The sequence below is a fragment of the Trifolium pratense genome, linkage group LG7 (assembly GCF_020283565.1).
Source record: "Trifolium pratense cultivar HEN17-A07 linkage group LG7, ARS_RC_1.1, whole genome shotgun sequence".
Lineage (NCBI taxonomy): Eukaryota > Viridiplantae > Streptophyta > Magnoliopsida > Fabales > Fabaceae > Trifolium > Trifolium pratense.
The window spans coordinates 49,321,135-49,337,646 of NC_060065.1; the positions used below are offsets into that span (position 1 = coordinate 49,321,135).

The 16,512-nt window shown below is 32.2% G+C and overlaps 2 protein-coding genes across 2 annotated transcripts; both read left to right on the forward strand.

The window, feature by feature from the left end:
- The first annotated feature begins 5,215 nt into the window (after window positions 1-5,215).
- Window positions 5,216-5,924, forward strand: LOC123896555 (protein TIC 20-IV, chloroplastic-like). The gene is made up of 2 exons (XM_045946930.1): window positions 5,216-5,234; window positions 5,266-5,924. The coding sequence occupies exons 1-2, from the start codon at window positions 5,216-5,218 to the stop codon at window positions 5,922-5,924; spliced, it is 678 nt and encodes a 225-aa protein (XP_045802886.1).
- Window positions 5,925-10,475: 4,551 nt separating this feature from the next.
- On the forward strand, window positions 10,476-12,661 carry LOC123899659 (protein TIC 20-IV, chloroplastic-like). The gene is made up of 3 exons (XM_045950851.1): window positions 10,476-10,734; window positions 11,406-11,491; window positions 11,856-12,661. The coding sequence occupies exons 1-3, from the start codon at window positions 10,664-10,666 to the stop codon at window positions 12,509-12,511; spliced, it is 813 nt and encodes a 270-aa protein (XP_045806807.1). The 5' UTR covers window positions 10,476-10,663; the 3' UTR covers window positions 12,512-12,661.
- Window positions 12,662-16,512: the final 3,851 nt, after the last annotated feature.

Sequence of the window (16,512 nt, forward strand, 5' to 3'; positions counted from 1 at the left end):
GTTTGAACTCCGACCCCTGCATATATATTGTGTTGTCCCTATTAACTGAGTTAATCATATCTTTCTGATAAAAATGAAATCTATTTTAATGCCATATCGGTTGTTTTATAAACTTGTCCAATACTAAATTATAGATACATAACTTCAAGTTAAAACCAAGTCTAATGTTATAAAAGTCAGTATACTAAATTTGCAGCCCTTTGTGAATTAAATTGTTTTAGTTGGAAACTTCGATGAAACCATCTTGTTCCAAGTAATTCTACACATAAACTTCTTTTACGGAGAACATACACCATTTTTTTTTTCTTTGAGCAAACGGAGAACATACCATTGATGTTAAGGTTCCAAATCCATACATTTTTCCACAATATTCTAAAAACAATGTTACATATAATAAATTCCTACACTTCTCAACCAATTCCTCCCAAGCAAATAAGTTTCTTCATCAACTCCAACAACCACCCCCTAAATCACAAGTCACCATATCATTCACATATACTACATTTTTATCCAATGTTAAATTAAAAACCTACTTATAGAAGATTAATAGTAGTTAATTAAATAATTATTCGGTAGCAGTTTATTAATAATTTAGGTATTAATAGTATTTATATTATTAGTTGGACTTTACTTGAATTGTTAGTTAATTAGGCCTTTAGTCCCATCTAAGGTTTTATCCATTTAGAAGTAGTATAAATGTAATGTATTGAACACAAATCAAACCAATCAATGAAATGAATCAATTTATCTTTTATTTTATTTATCTTTCTTTATTGCATTTATTTATTTTTTTTAAAGACAATAAAAGATAAATTATTAATAATCTACTACCGAATAATTATTTAATTAACTACTATTAATCTTCTATCATAGTGGTAAATCAATAAAAAAAAATCATTAAAACACCGCATGTCCTGATCCCTTACATATTTTAGATTTTATATGGGTCTAATTCATGTTGATTATTAGAGGGTAATCAGCTACTTTATTCATTCACAAGAGTGAATTATTTAGGCAAGGATACAATAGCTTGTAAACTAAGCAACACAGATTCTAGGCCCGGCAGGCAAGCCCAAGGCCTTGCAGCGCGCACGCTCATAAGCAGGCCTAGACACAGACTAGCACAAGCACACTAACATACATGCCTAACAATTCAACCTTACAAAACCGGCTTGTAAAGTGAGGATTGCCTCTACTTTATAAACACTTAGTCAGACCATCTCTCAACCGATGTGGGACTTCTTAACAACATAATCAACATACCCTTCTGTTCAAATTCAGTGATTAACATTAAAAAAAAATTGATTTTAAATTTTGTGGGAATACGTGTCTATATAGTTTTTAAAAGAATTTTGTTTACAAGATTAAAATAAAATTTCAAAAGATAATATAATATTGTATTAGTATTTTTTTCAAGTGAAAAGAAAAATATCTATCTCGTAAAAATAACTCAATTTATAGTAGTGCAAATATTATTGAAGAGGCAGGCCAAACCCTAAATTTTTCACTTCTCCAATGCATATTGTGTGTGAATCTAAACACTAATATATTAAAAAATAAAAAATCCCCCTTTTTTTTTTACAAACAAAATCTCCCGTTTAAAAGTATATTATTGGACAAAATAAAAAATCTCCGTTTAAAAAAATAAATAAAATGAAAACCTTTTTGGTTTGTGAATGCCACCGCTTCCGGTAATTGTCCTCAAAATTTGAGATCCTTGATACACAAGGCAACACTTCTGAATAAAACCAAAAAACGACTCCAAAAAGATTTTTTAAAAAAAGAAAGAATAAAAGAAAAGAATAATAAAAACGTGTTTGGGTAACGGAGGACTCAAGACGAAGGAAGATAGAAGACAATGGCCGGTTTAGCCGCCACAGCAACAACCCTAACCAACCCTTATCTTGTCCGCCTTCCTTCTCTCCGGTAAGGTTTGAATATCCATGTTCTTACTGAAAGGTGTAGAGATGAAAAGATTTGTTGTCGATGTGTAGATGTTTGTTACATGTTTCATGATTTGATCATTTGTTGTTGTTGTTGTCATGACTCATGAGTTATGTATGTTTTTCTTTGCTTTATTGTTTTATAGTGGCGGATCGGGGGCTCAAGCCGCCACTATGAAACATATATTTTCTTTAATAATAATGTAACAAAATATTAGTATAATTTTTGCAAGCTCTCTCATAAGATTGATTAAGCTGCTAATTTACACTTACACGATCTCCGTGAATTCAGCTCAGTTGTTAATGTGCAGGAGTCGGAGTTTAAACTCCAAACACTCCACTTATTCATCTTTAAGGTTAAATTTTTAGCAACTAGACTATTTCACAATAAAAACTTACACTTACACATAATTAGTACTACAAAATTATCTTTTCGGTTCAATTTTTTTTTTTCGTTTACGGTTTTCAACTTTTTATTAACACAATTTCTACTTCTTAATTTATTTTCTCTAGGACCTCCAACTCTCCAATCAAAATTTTCACACAATGTGTCTCATAATTTTATTCTTCTTAATTATTTTGTAGCCTCTCCTGATAAGAGAGTAACACAAACCTTTTATTTCCTCTTCTTTTTGTTCTTAATTCTTAGTTTTCTCTTTTTATTTGTGTTTTATAAAAAAAAAGTATTATATATTCATTTAATTTCGTTAGCAAAATAAATTAGGTATCTTCTACACAATGAATTGGTACAAACAGTAAGAGATTTGAGTCATTTAAGTAAGTTGTTTGAGGTTCAATTCCCAACACTTGTCTAAGGAGAAAATTCGAAAGGAAAACGTGAAATCACCTTATCTGTCCAACAATATTTTCATTTGTTATACAATAATATTTTTTAATTTCCACCAAAGAAAATTTCCAGATCCGCCACCGATTGTTTATCATTTATTTGTATTTTGAAACTCACAATTTATGTGTATTTGGTATTCAACTAGGAATAAAGATTTGTTTCCACAAAGACGCGTTACATTCCAAAGGAAAAAGATTCCTACCTTCAAAGCTCTTTCAAGCAGTTCTCTGGGTAAGTATGCATCATGATTTGCAACATTTTTCTTACGGATTTATCTGTGATTTTTAGGTTTTAGCCAGTGCCCAATTGCATTAATATGATTATAATGAAATATTAGATCTTGTTGTAAGAATAAATAGGAGGATCCTTGAAACTTATGTAATTTTAGCTTATTTCATCATAACGTTTCTGTTTATTTTTTTGCTAAGACTTAAAAACATGTATACAGTATACACTATGTCATCTAAATGCAACACTTCTGAATTTGCATGTGTTATTTCGTTACAGTACCTAAAAATTGTTTCTAGTTTTTGTTAGCGCAGCAATTTCACAAAACACAGCACATACACAACACTGAATCAGGCTTGTGTTGCACGCCTAAGCACAATGATGCGCGCACACACAAGTTTCTGATTTTGCAGAAACTAGGAGAAAGAATGAAGAATGAATGAATGCAAGATGTAATCAACTGAGATTAGAGAGAAAAGAGAGAGTTTTTATTCATCTACATTCACAAAAATTGATTACGATCACTAATGAATGCACACATTGCATTTTATAATAGTTGCTTAACAAACAAGCAACACACACACAAAATTAAAACTAACTAATAACTACTCTCCAACTAACTCTAAATCACTTGCTAAAAACCTAAGAGTGTGTTTGGATGGGGAATTTTTTGAGGTAAAGTAATGTTTTGAGGGAATTCAAATAATTTGAGGTGAATTCCATTGTTTTGATGAAAATTTGAAGAATTTTCAAAATGATGAAAATTTATGAAGTATTTTGTAAGTTAAATTTAGAGAATTTCAAAATGACACCTAAAATCAAAGAATTTGAAATTCCTTCTTCTCTATAAACTTTTAAAAATTACTAATTGATCGTAAAACATAAAATTAGCCGAAAAACCTAAAATCGACGATAAACGCTAAATTGGCCGAAAATCCAAACAATCGGCAGAAAAAACCTAAAATTGGCCAAAAGCCCAAAAATCGACTATAAACCCTAAAATCGGCAGAAAAAACTAAAATCGGCCAAAATTCCAAAAATCGACTATAAACCCTAAAATCGGCTGAAAACCCAAAAAATCGGCCGAAAAACCAAAAATCGACCGAAAACCCAAAAAATCGGCCAAAATCTAAAAAATCGACTATAAACCCTAAAATCGGTCGGCAACCCGAAAAATCGGCCAAAATTCCAAAAATTGATTATAAACCCTAAAATCGGCTGCAAACCCAAAAAATCGGCCGAAAAACCAAAAATCGACCGAAAACCCAAAAAATCGGCCGAAAACCTAAAATCGGCCAAAATCCAAAAAATCGACTATAAAACCTAAAACCGGCCAAAATTCCATAAATTGACTATAAACCCTAAAATCGGCCGAAAACCCAAAAAATTGGCCGAAGAATCTAAAATCATCCCTAAACCCAAAAAACTCGGCCGAAAACCTAAAATCAGCCAAAAAATCTAAAATCGACTATAAACCCCAAAATCAGCCAAAAAATCTAAAATCGACTATAAACCCATTTTTCGGCCGATATTAGGGTTTATAGTCGATTTCGGTCAATATTAGGGTTTATAGTCGATTTCGGCCGATATTAGGGTTTATAGTCGATTTTTGGGTTTTTCGGTTGATTTTTCGTTTTCGGTCAATTTTAGGGTTTATAGTCGATTTTTGGGTTTTTTGCCGATTTTAGGTTTTTCGGCCGATTTTTTGGGTTTAGGGTCGATTTTTGGGATTTCGATTAATTTTTTGGGTTTTCAGCCGATTTTAGAGTTTATAGTCGATTTTAGGTTTTTCAGCCGATTTATGGTTTTTGACCGGTTTTAGGTTTTTCCACCGATTTTTTCGGTTTTTCGGCAAATTTTTGGGTTTAGGGTCATTTTATTAAAATAAATAAAATTTAATGAAAGAAATTTAATTACATTATCCAAACAAAGAATTTTACAATTGATGGAATTTAAACACTTTATCCAAACACTGGAATTTGAAAATCAAAGGAATTTAATTGAATCAATTAAATTGCCTAATATTTAAAATCCCTTGAATTTTTAGAATCTATCATCCAAACACACTCTAACTGAATTGCCAGCTCACTAACTAACACAACTAACCAATTGTTTGACACCTAAGCAAACGTTTACAACAAACTTTGACAGTTACTTGTACAACACGTAATAGGCTTTAGAGACATTAATTATACAAATGAATCACAAATTCAACAGTTTTTCATTCCCCATTTTTTTTTATTTCAGGAAAATCAGCTACACGACTCACGGCTGTTTCGTCTCCACTATTTACTGATAATCATGGTCACCTCTCGCTCAATGTTCCAAAATCTCGAAGAAGCAATTCTAGTACCCTTCCACAAGCTTATATATATCATTGGTCTGGTTTTCGAATCCCTGCGAATGATGAGAAGCCAGAATGGTGGTGGAGGACTTTATCATGTATACCCTATCTACTAGCACTGCAGTTGTCTACAACTGGGAATTACCTAGTTCCTTTAATTAATAAATTCGAATTAGATAGAAATGTGTTATTTTATATCCCAGGAGCTCTCAACCGATTGCCATTCTGGTTCCATATATTATACGGGTTTTTGGTTACCGAGGCAGTGGTAAAAAATAGGGACTTCTTCCCCCTTAGCTTCAGATTCCATGTAATGACGGGAGTTCTACTAGAAACTGCTCTACAGATAGTATCGCAGGCAAGTAATTTCATGCCGCTTATACACATCAAGGGAACACTTGGGACGTATTACTGGGCTGCTTTGTCGATGACACACATTATCATAACCATGTATTGCATTAGGTGTGCTCTTCTTGGTAAATTTTCGAACATCCCTGTTATTAGTCAATCAGCTTTCCTCCATTCTCTATTTAATTTAGGAGGGTTCCAGCGACCGTTTTAGTAAGTAGTCAAGAGCATAATATTTGAATGCACAATTTACAAGATAATATTTTCATATTGATATTCTTAACGAATGCTCCGGAACACTGTTTAACATTTTTCTTTATTCTATTATACAAAGAGATATTGTAATAAGGATTCTAATAATTGCCACTAAGTTATATCAATCAATTTGATATAATTTTGTAACCAACATCTGATAAATATGAAATCAAAGCATACTTTTGTTTAAATAGAAATCAACCTGTTGAGGCAAAATCCATTTTAGTGTTTTAATGACAACAAACCTTATGGAATAAATGTTAAGTTTTATGAATGGTGATCTACTGATGTTTGCACTTGAGTTTTTGTTGAAAGATAAATATTAGCAAGTGGACGAGCTAGAGGCTACTCACGTCAACAAGTGCATTTATATACTCAAATAATGAAAGAATTGGAGTATCATCAGATAATTACAACAGTAGTATCACAAGCTTCAAGAAGATTTTTAAAGACTGTTGTTTTGAATCATAAAAAGATTCATCGAAGGATCAAGCAAGAAAGTGAGCTTCATGGTTAATTGTCTTCCTCATCACTACAAGGATCACAACAAGTATTGAATAATCAAGGAAGAATTTGAGGATCATAGTTGAAGAATTAGGATGGAAAAACCTGCATCACAAGCTACTCAAGAATATATTGATTTTATGTGACAAGGGTTACAATGAGTTTTTGAGTTATATGCTTTGAGAATTTACTACTACAATTAATATGATGCATTCATTGAGGATCTTCATAACCTACTCAAAGTATCATTTTACCAAAGTTTCTCAAGATGATAACATTTGAGAATGATGGTCATGAGTTTTTCAAAGGAGCTTATGCACAACGAATAAATGTTTTAATCATTCTCAATGATGAGTACTCTCATGCCTCCACTAAAGAATCTTAAAGATCATCAATGAGCAAGCAACCATGTGTGCAAAACATCAAAGAGAAATTGAGGGAAGTTTTGCAGCAGCAAGATTTCAAGTTAATTGATCAAGATCGCGTGTCTCACTCCTTGAAGAAAATCTTGAATGCTGGTTCAAGAATGCTCTGAGAACATTCTACAGTTCATGCTTCATTTTCTCCAAGAACGAGCTTCATAGCAAAAGTACTTATTTCTTTAAGTCAACTTTGTTCAAGACAAAGAAACACTTTTATCTTGGTTTTAAATCACAAGATCACAACAGTTTATGATCAATTAAGGCAAGGAATATTTGGGAGAAAAGTGACTTTCCCCTTTGGCCATAGTTAAGGATCAAACATGTGCAACATGATAAATTCTCAAGGCAATATCTCATCAGGTGTCTCAAGTGTGTTTAGACAAAGTTTACATAGACCAATGAGAATGGGACAACACATCTTCAACTCATAGTTGTCATGTACTTTCAATTTCATTATTAAATGAACATTCTCCAAAGAGATTAATTTTTAATCAAGAAAGAAAGTACTTGGAAAGGACATCATGAACAGCTGGTTTCTGTCATGCATCAAATCTGCTTCAAAAGAACAAAGTCATATATTACCCAGTCTGGAGAACACTCTGAGAACGATGCTGAGAATGACTGTCCTTTACATTTGAAGATGCAAACTCATCTACAGCTGGCCAAAACGTGTTTAAATGATTTGTAACGGCTATACTTGGTGGAAAAGCAAAGAACAACTATCCACAGCCCATTGCAAGCTGTCATTATGGCTCTTTTGTTTGAAAATATGAAGAACAGCAGAGAGAACGTTCTGAGAAAGAACAGTCAGAACTTATCTACTCAACAATTCAGCATGAGCTGTCTATTTTGAAGCAACTAGCCGTTGGAAAACTTCCTTTGGGACCAAGGAACTGAAGACTCAAGGTTCAACTATAAAAGGAAGGCTTTGGCAACATTGAAGAGCAAGAGTTGAAGCTACAAATCATCAATCACTTGTTTTTGTCTACAAGTCATAAAACTCTTCTTTTATCACTCACACTCAAGATCTACATTCTCATCATACTTCTGAGTTTAGAGTGTTTTTATTTGCTTCTCAAACTAACCTTTGAGTTTCTAAAAGCAAATAACTCAAGAGACCATTTTTCAACATAACCCATTTTTAAGTGGTTACATCTTTGTCTCTTTATTTAAATCTCTCTCACTCCAAACATTGTAATCTCAATAATAGGATCAGTATATCATTTGAGTGAACTGAGAGTTTTTTCCATTGTAACAAGCTTCTCAATTGTTTGAGTTTTTGTAAAAGCTTGAAGATCCAAACCATCATCATTTGTAAAAGATTGACTCAAGTCAATACGTAACTATTGATTGAGTGACACCTTATAAAGTCTGGAGGACTTAGGTAGATCAAGCGAGTGAAGCTTGGAAGATTATGATGTTGGACTAGATCAAGGAAGAAGTGTAATTTGAGATCGGTAGTATCTCATAGTGGATAATCTCACAGGAGCGTGAGGACTGGAGTAGCCCATACTATTAAGGGGTGAACCAGGATAATTGTTTGTGTGTCGTTTCTCTTCCTTATTCTCTTTTATTTACTGTAAACACACATCACACAAAGCACTTCATTATATTTAATTTGAATTGTCACGCAGTAGAGAACGTTCCCAGAACAATCTATTTTATAGTAAAGAACGTTCTCAGACCAAGCTGTTCTATAATTCACTAACATTTATCCAAGTATACACTTGAGATCAATTTTGTAGAATGCAGGATTAATTTTTAAAAAGGGTCACAATTCAAACCTCCCCTTTCTTGTGACTATTTCTTCCACTTCACAACCCACTTATTTGTTTATATACATTATTCAATTTTTTTTTACTATATATTATTATAATTACGGAGTATATATTATACTATGATCAAGACAAATTCATCGAAGATCTACAAATTAAATATCGAAGTTATTATGTAGCATTGCTTATACCTGGTGGTACAACAGCACATTCAAGGTTTTGTATTCCTCTAAATACTGACAGGTTTTCAACATGTTTCATAGCCCTTTGGCGTCATTAATACAAAAGGCAAACATATTATATGGGATGAAGCATCAATGATGCACAAACACTACTTTGAAGCTGTTGATCGAATTTTAAAAGATATTCTTAAGTCTATTGATATGAAAAAAATAAATATATTCCCTTAGGTGGAAAAGTTTTTGTTTTTGGCGGAGATTTCAGACAAATTCTATGAATAATACCCAAAGGTACAAGGCCATAATTTGTTCATGCTACTATTATTTCTTCGGTTCTTTGGAATTTTTGTGAAGTTTTAACATTAAGTAAAAACATGAGGCTTCTCGGTGGTGCTTCATGTATAGACGTTGAACAAAAGAGATTGTTTCTGAATGAGTTTCGGATGTTGGCGATGGAGAAATTGGAGATAGCAACGACAGTGATTTAGAATTCAGGTGATCATCATGCATCTATCATTCAAAGCACATATTCACATCTTTTATAAAACATGAACGGTATAACATATTTCAAAAATAGAGCTATACTATCTCCTAAAAATTGCACAGTCGACACAATAAATTATTATAGGTTGGATTTAATTTCCGGTGAAGAAAATATATATTTGAGTTATGATACCCGACTCACACACAATGTAGATGGTCATGCAGTGGATGTGTTCAAACTCCCGAATTTTTTAATACAGTTTCTACGTCAGGGCTTTCAAATCGCAAGTTGAGAATTAAATTTGGAGTTCCAGTTATGGTATTAAGAAATTTGAATAAAAAAAATTAGGATTATGCAGTGGAACAATGTAGATGGTCATGCAGTGGTGATGTTTAGACTCCCGGATTCTTTAACACAATTTCTACGTCGGGACTTCCAAATCACAAGTTGAGACTTAAAGTTGGAGTTAAAGCTATGCTATTAAGGAATTTGAATAAAAAAAAATAGGATTATGCAATGGAACAAGACTTATTATTACGAGATTGATAAAACGTGTTTTTGAAGGAAAAATTATTTCATGAAGTAATATTGGTGATCAAGTTTTCATACCTAGATTTTTTCAGACACTATCTAACGTAAATTTTTTTTTTTAAAATTTCAACGGAGACAATTTCCTTTAATGATTTCTTTTGCGATGACTATTAATAAGAGTTAGGGACAATCTCTTAAGCATGTTGGGATATATCTTTCATCACCAGTATTTTCACATGGTCAGTATTAAGCATGTTGGGATATATCTTCCATCACCAGTATTTCCTAATATGACATAATTTTTGTTGTATAAATATTTATCTAAATTTATTGTTGAACTAATGTTAAATGTGTTTTTTTTCATACATCTTTTTTTTTAGATAAATTAAGAGCGTTTAGATATCAAGTTATAAGTGGACATCCCAACTATGTTGGCACCCCCACCTATCTCATTCCTATATCTATTAGCTCATACATCTTATGGTACTACAATTATTATATCTTATTTTATTGTTACATCTTACAACTAATTAGATTCGTGCACCACACGAGTCGAAGTTCTATGCGTGAGTCTGTTTAAAAGTATATTATTGGAAAATAAAAAACCATTTAAAAAAATAAATAAAATGAAAACCTTTTTGGTTTGTGAATGCCACCGCCTCTGGTAATTTGTCCTCAAAATTCGAGATCCTTCCATACACAAAGGCAACACTTACTCCAAAAAGATTTAAAAAAAAATAAAAAGAATAATAAAAAGGGGTTTGGGTAACGGAAGTTTCAAGACGAAGGAAAGATAGAAGACGATGGCCGGTCAATTAGCCGCAGCAGCAACAACCCTAACTAACCCTTCTATTCTCCGCCTTCCTCCTCTCCGGTAATTCGCCATAACCATTTCTTTCCCTTTTCCATTTCAATTTTCGATAATTCGCGTTTCGCAATTGTTATATACATCTTCGAATATTTCGCATTTGTTTTTTATGTATCAATCCTGTTTTCTTTTTCAATTTCATATTTAACATGTCTAGGGTTAATGATTTTTAGCATTCAATTTGAAAATATTTGTTATCTTATCTTATTGATCAAATTGTGAATAATTTGAAAATATCTTAACTTTGTTTATTAGGTTTTCTGAGGAAGTTCAAGTAGAGCTTGTATAAATTTTAAAATAAATGTTAAATCGAATTGCAAAATTGACGAAAAAATACTATATATCTTTGTGTTTTTGTGTATTTTCGGCATCTAAAATTTTCTGTTTGGATAATATAGCACAAATTTTGAATGTTAGGATTTACTTCATATATGGGATTATATAAGGGATTTTGTAATAGTGTCGAGGAATTTGAAAATCAGCACACATGTTTATGTTCTTACTGAAAGGATTTGTTGTTGAGGTATAGATGTTTGTCACATGCTTCATGATTGATACTTTGTTGTTGTTGTTGTTGTCATGACTCATAAGTTATGTATGTTTTTCTTTGCTTTATTGGTTATCATTTATTTTGTATTTTGAAACTCACAATTTATGGGTATTTGGTTTTCAATTAGGAATAAAGATTTGATTCCAGAAAGACGCGTTACATTCTACAGGAAAAAGAATTTTACCATCAAAGCTCTTGCGGGCAGTTCTCTGGGTAAGTATGCATCATGATTTGCAACATCGTTTTTATGGATTTATCTGTGATATTTAGGCTTTAGCCAGTGCCCAGTTGCATAAATATGATTATAATGAAATATTAGATCTTGTTGTAAGCATACACTGCTTTAAAGCAGTTATTGTTTCCACTCACAACGAATAAGTAGGAGGATTCGCAAAACTTATTTGTTATCTTAGCTTATTTCATCATAACGTTCCTGTTGATTTTGATGCTAAAACTTGACGATATGTATATGCTATGTCATCTAAATGCAACACTTTTGAATTTGCATGTGTTATTTCGTTACAGTACATCTAAAAATTGTTTCTTAGTTTTTTATTCCCCAATTTTTTTATTTCAGGAAAATCATCTCCACGACTCACTGCTGTTTCATCTCCACTATCTACTGAAAACCGTGGTCACCTCTCACTCAGTGTTCCCAAATCTCGAAGAAGCAGTTCTAGTACCCGTCCACAAGCTTATATATATCATTGGTCTGGCTTTCGAATCCCTGCGAATGCCGAGAAGCCAGAATGGTGGTGGAGGACTTTGTCTTGTATACCCTATCTAATAGCACTGCAGATGTCAGCAACTGGGTATTATCTAGAACCTTTACTTGATAAATTCAAATTATTTGAAAATTTGATATTTTATATCCCAGGAGCTGTCAACCGATTGCCACCCTGGTTCCCTATATTATACTGCTATTTGGCTATCGTGGTAGTGGTAAAAAATAGGGACTTCCCCCTTATCTTCAGATTCCATTTAATGACGGGAATGCTACTAGAAATTGCTCTACAGATTGTATGGGTTGCAAGTAATTTCATGCCGCTTATACACTTCAAGGGAACACTTGGGATGTATTACTGGGCTGCTGTGGCGTTGACATACATTGTCATAACCATGCATTCCATTAGGTGTGCTCTTCTTGGTACATTTTCGAACATCCCTGTTATTAGTGAATCAGCTTTCCTCCACTCTCTATTTAACTTAGGAGGGTTCCAGCGACCGTTTTAGGAAGTAGTCAAGAGCATATTTGTAGTAATCTTTATGTGGTTTTGCAGTGAAAGGAATGATTGTCATTATTGTTTGTAGACTGTAGTTGACATTTTATTCTATTATATAAAGAGATAAAGGATATTGAAATCCTGATAAGGATTCTAATAATCGCGCTGTTGTTTTTCTTGTTTCTCCCTACCATCCTAATAAACTTGAGTATGTATACAACTATTTCTCATAAAAACTGCCTATAAATTGTTAACCAAAAACTCTAAAAGGGCTCAATGTTAGTCTATATTCTTACTGGCCCAATCCATTATCATTACTTTATTAACATTTGATGCATACAAATAAAATGTGCCTTATTATACTTTGTTAAGTCATGAATTATGTTTTATAGTTTTGAAATTGGTAGTATCTGTCTGGTGTCCAGCCCTAATAAGAGAGTGCACAAAATAGTTATATAGACGCCTTGTATTTGGGTGTTATTACTTGGAATTGGTTGTCCTCAAAGATTAAAATATTCTGATACTCAATATCATGGTGGTGTTTAAATCTTGCTGGCTGTTTTGTCATGATGTAGTAGTGGAGGAATAAGTGATTAAACCTCACTGGTTAGTGTGGACAGCAGATGCTTGGGAAATAGGCAATAATCTTGCTGTCATATGCTTTGATATAATGAATGGTAATCTTATAATAGGTGGAGTGATTAAATTGTGGAAACGAATGGGTGGTTATCTTGTTTACAGTGTTATGCACTTATGCTTGGTTGCCTTGGTTTTTGTAGTTTCTTCAATTGCTGAGTATTGAAAGTAAATAATGATATAAATGGCATAATTACTAAAGTTTGGGAGATCTCTTGTTAATAATAGTGATTAGATTATGTTTTGTATGTGTGAAGTGTGTTTTGTATGAGTTGCAAGTCATCTGATGTAGAATATGGAGTCTTTGATTTGCATTGTTCTGGTAGTAATACTGTCAAGAAGAGGTAAAACTATTTAAAGGATGGTCTTGTAATTATTGAACCATTTGTTTTAGTAGTACTTGGCCCTCTTGTGCCTCTTATCTTTTGGTAACATGCATCAGTTTCTTTTTCAAAAACTGAAAAATATAACATTTGATGAAGTGATTTTATCATGAATTTGAATTAAGTGGGAACTTAGGATTTTTTAATGGAAACTCAGTAGTTTTAGAGACATTTGGCCATGTCTCAACAGTAGTAAATTATCATTATCATGATGGATAGAGACAAATACATTCATAATTTATCACAGGAGAACAACTTAATTGATTTGAGGACTTGTAATTAATTATGTGCAAATATTTGTCTTGTTTTCTCCTCCTAGTGGGCTGTATGTTGCTTTCAAGATGAAATGAGCAACCAACTAACATACCAACATTCAGTACAAACAAAAATGTAAATTTCAGTTAAGATAAAATTGACCAATGATAAGAACTGTAGCCAATCCTTTAGGTTAACTGGTGGTATTAACCATGTTTATAACAAAGAGGCATTTATCATTAATTAATAATCGCATAAAAAACATGGGCCATGGCTTAGTATAATGGACATATAATTTGGCTTTGAGGAGAAAACAAGAAGAAAAAAAAGGGATAAGCCGGCAGAACTAGAGTGGAAGAAATTTGGCAATATATACTGGTATCGATTTTCACATAGACTCATCGATGGAATATTATTTGCTCCAACTTTTCCCAAAAATAAAATGTAATGTTGAGTGGTTTTGAATTGAGCTTTTAATTGGAACATCAATGTTTAAACCTAATTAGTGGAAGATTTGGATTCAGAAACATTAGCCCCAGTTTTGATTAGCATACATTATCGACTATTCCAATCCTCTAATGCAACATTGAAACCATTATTCACTTGTGGAGCTGAGAGGCTTAGTGATCCTTAGAAGCAAAAGTCAATTGAGGTATTAATTCTGTAGTTAGAAATGCTTGCACAATTTCAAAATGGTCAAGCATGTTTGGGGGCTATGTTGGTGGCTATATTTGTAGAATTAATTAGAAGAAATTTTAAGACAACCTTCTTCCATTTTAGAGAAAGATGTCCTAAAGGTTGTTCCAAATTAGTTGTAGAAATATTATTTCTCTTGATACCAAATCTTCGGTTGTAGCATAGTGATCTTACTATTAGACAATATTCTCTTCTTTGTGATTTTTGTATTTCTACTAGAATCACTACTATTCATTACAAGACCAAATGCATTTTCAGTTAATAATTTTACATTGGATGAAATAATGTCTGAACATAAGTTTATAAACAAAGGATAATTCTCATATTACATGTTAATTTTATAAGGTTGAATTAGATCAAATTCAAATTTAATATAGTATCAAAGTCTATTAAAAAATTAATTTAGTCACGTACTCACAAGTCACTCCTACCAGACTATTCATATCACACTTGTGATGTTCAATCTCATGCGGGGAAAGTGTGTTAAGAGCATGATGGAGTTTTAGAGCAATTTGATAGTCATAATATAATAGAGCAAAAAATAGGATAAGAGTGTTGGCTCGTAAAATTGAATAACATTTCTAATAAGAAAAATAGGCCAAATACATTAAGGGTCAAAATTTAAAGTTTGAAACATATCGGTCTTTTTTGTTTTTTAAGTTTTTAATTGATTATTTAACTTTGTAACAAAGTACACCGTTACAAAAATGTTTATATGACCGTTAGTTGAGGGAAGCTATATGTCTTGAAGGTTGTGAATAAAATTTTCTAAAATGCAGACCATTCATTCAACTTGATTGATGCTTTTAAAATGGATATTATGGTGGTACAATATTTGTAGTTGTTGGTAGTGATTCAAATGATCAAATTGTGTGGGTACTCAGTAGCATATCACTTGTTGAAGGGTAACACTAACAACCACATAGGGTCCGTTTGGTAAAAATAAGCTATAAGCTAGCTGATAGCTGATAAGCTAGCTGATAGCTGAAAAGCTAGCTTATAGCTGATAGCTGAAAAGCTAGCTTATTGAAATTAAAGTGTTTGGTAAAATTAGCTTTTAAAGTGGTTATTAAATATAAAATTACATAATTGATAGTGGGTAGTTTATTTTTTAGAGTGAGTAGTTATTAAATTAAAGGGTAAAAATGGAATAAAGTGTAAAAAGCTATATAAGCTATAAGCTCAAATGCTACTTGAAATAGCATCTGAAAAAAAGCTATAAGCTAGTACAAAAAGCTTGTTACCAAACACCTCTAATTTTTTGAAACAAGCTTATAAGCTCATATAATAAGCTATAAGCTAGCTTATTTGTGTTACCAAACAGAGCCATAAGCAATTTTGTAATGGAAGTTCATTAATAGAGTAATGATATAATTTTTTTTTGGTTTACAATGAGCTGAGGATCGAACTCATGACCTATAACATACTATCCAAACTCCTCACCGCTAGACCAAATCTAGTGGCTTTAGTAACGGTATAATCTGTTAGTACAAGTTAAAGAACTAATTAAAAGGATAAATTTAAAAAATTTAAATTAAAAGGACCAATCGAATACTATTGTTAAACACAAAGGTCTCATAATGCATTTGACTAAAAATATATGATAATTGTATTTGATGCTTTCTATAAACTTGCATAAAATCAAATGGCAGCCAGAGTTACATTTGTACATCTTTATGTTTGCTTCTGAGAGACTTTTATATGATTAAGAAACAAATTTATGAAGAATAGTAGAAACTTGTATGGTAGTACGTATGAACTACTAACTAGTAACGAAGGAACAACATCAATGCAAACTGTTTTGTGGCTGGCTAACAAATTATACTTTGTCAAATAGAGGAAAAATTTCCTCTGCATATTTTAGCTCAAACCAAAGGTTGCTTGCTCAAGGTCATTTTTTATTTGTAAACGAAGTTTTGACCATCTACCATACATAAGTAAGCAATATTAAGCCTTACAACAGGATTACCCTTTCAAATCAAACTTTCATCCAATGGTAAAAATCCATAAGATATTATACTAACAGAGTTCTCACTTATCA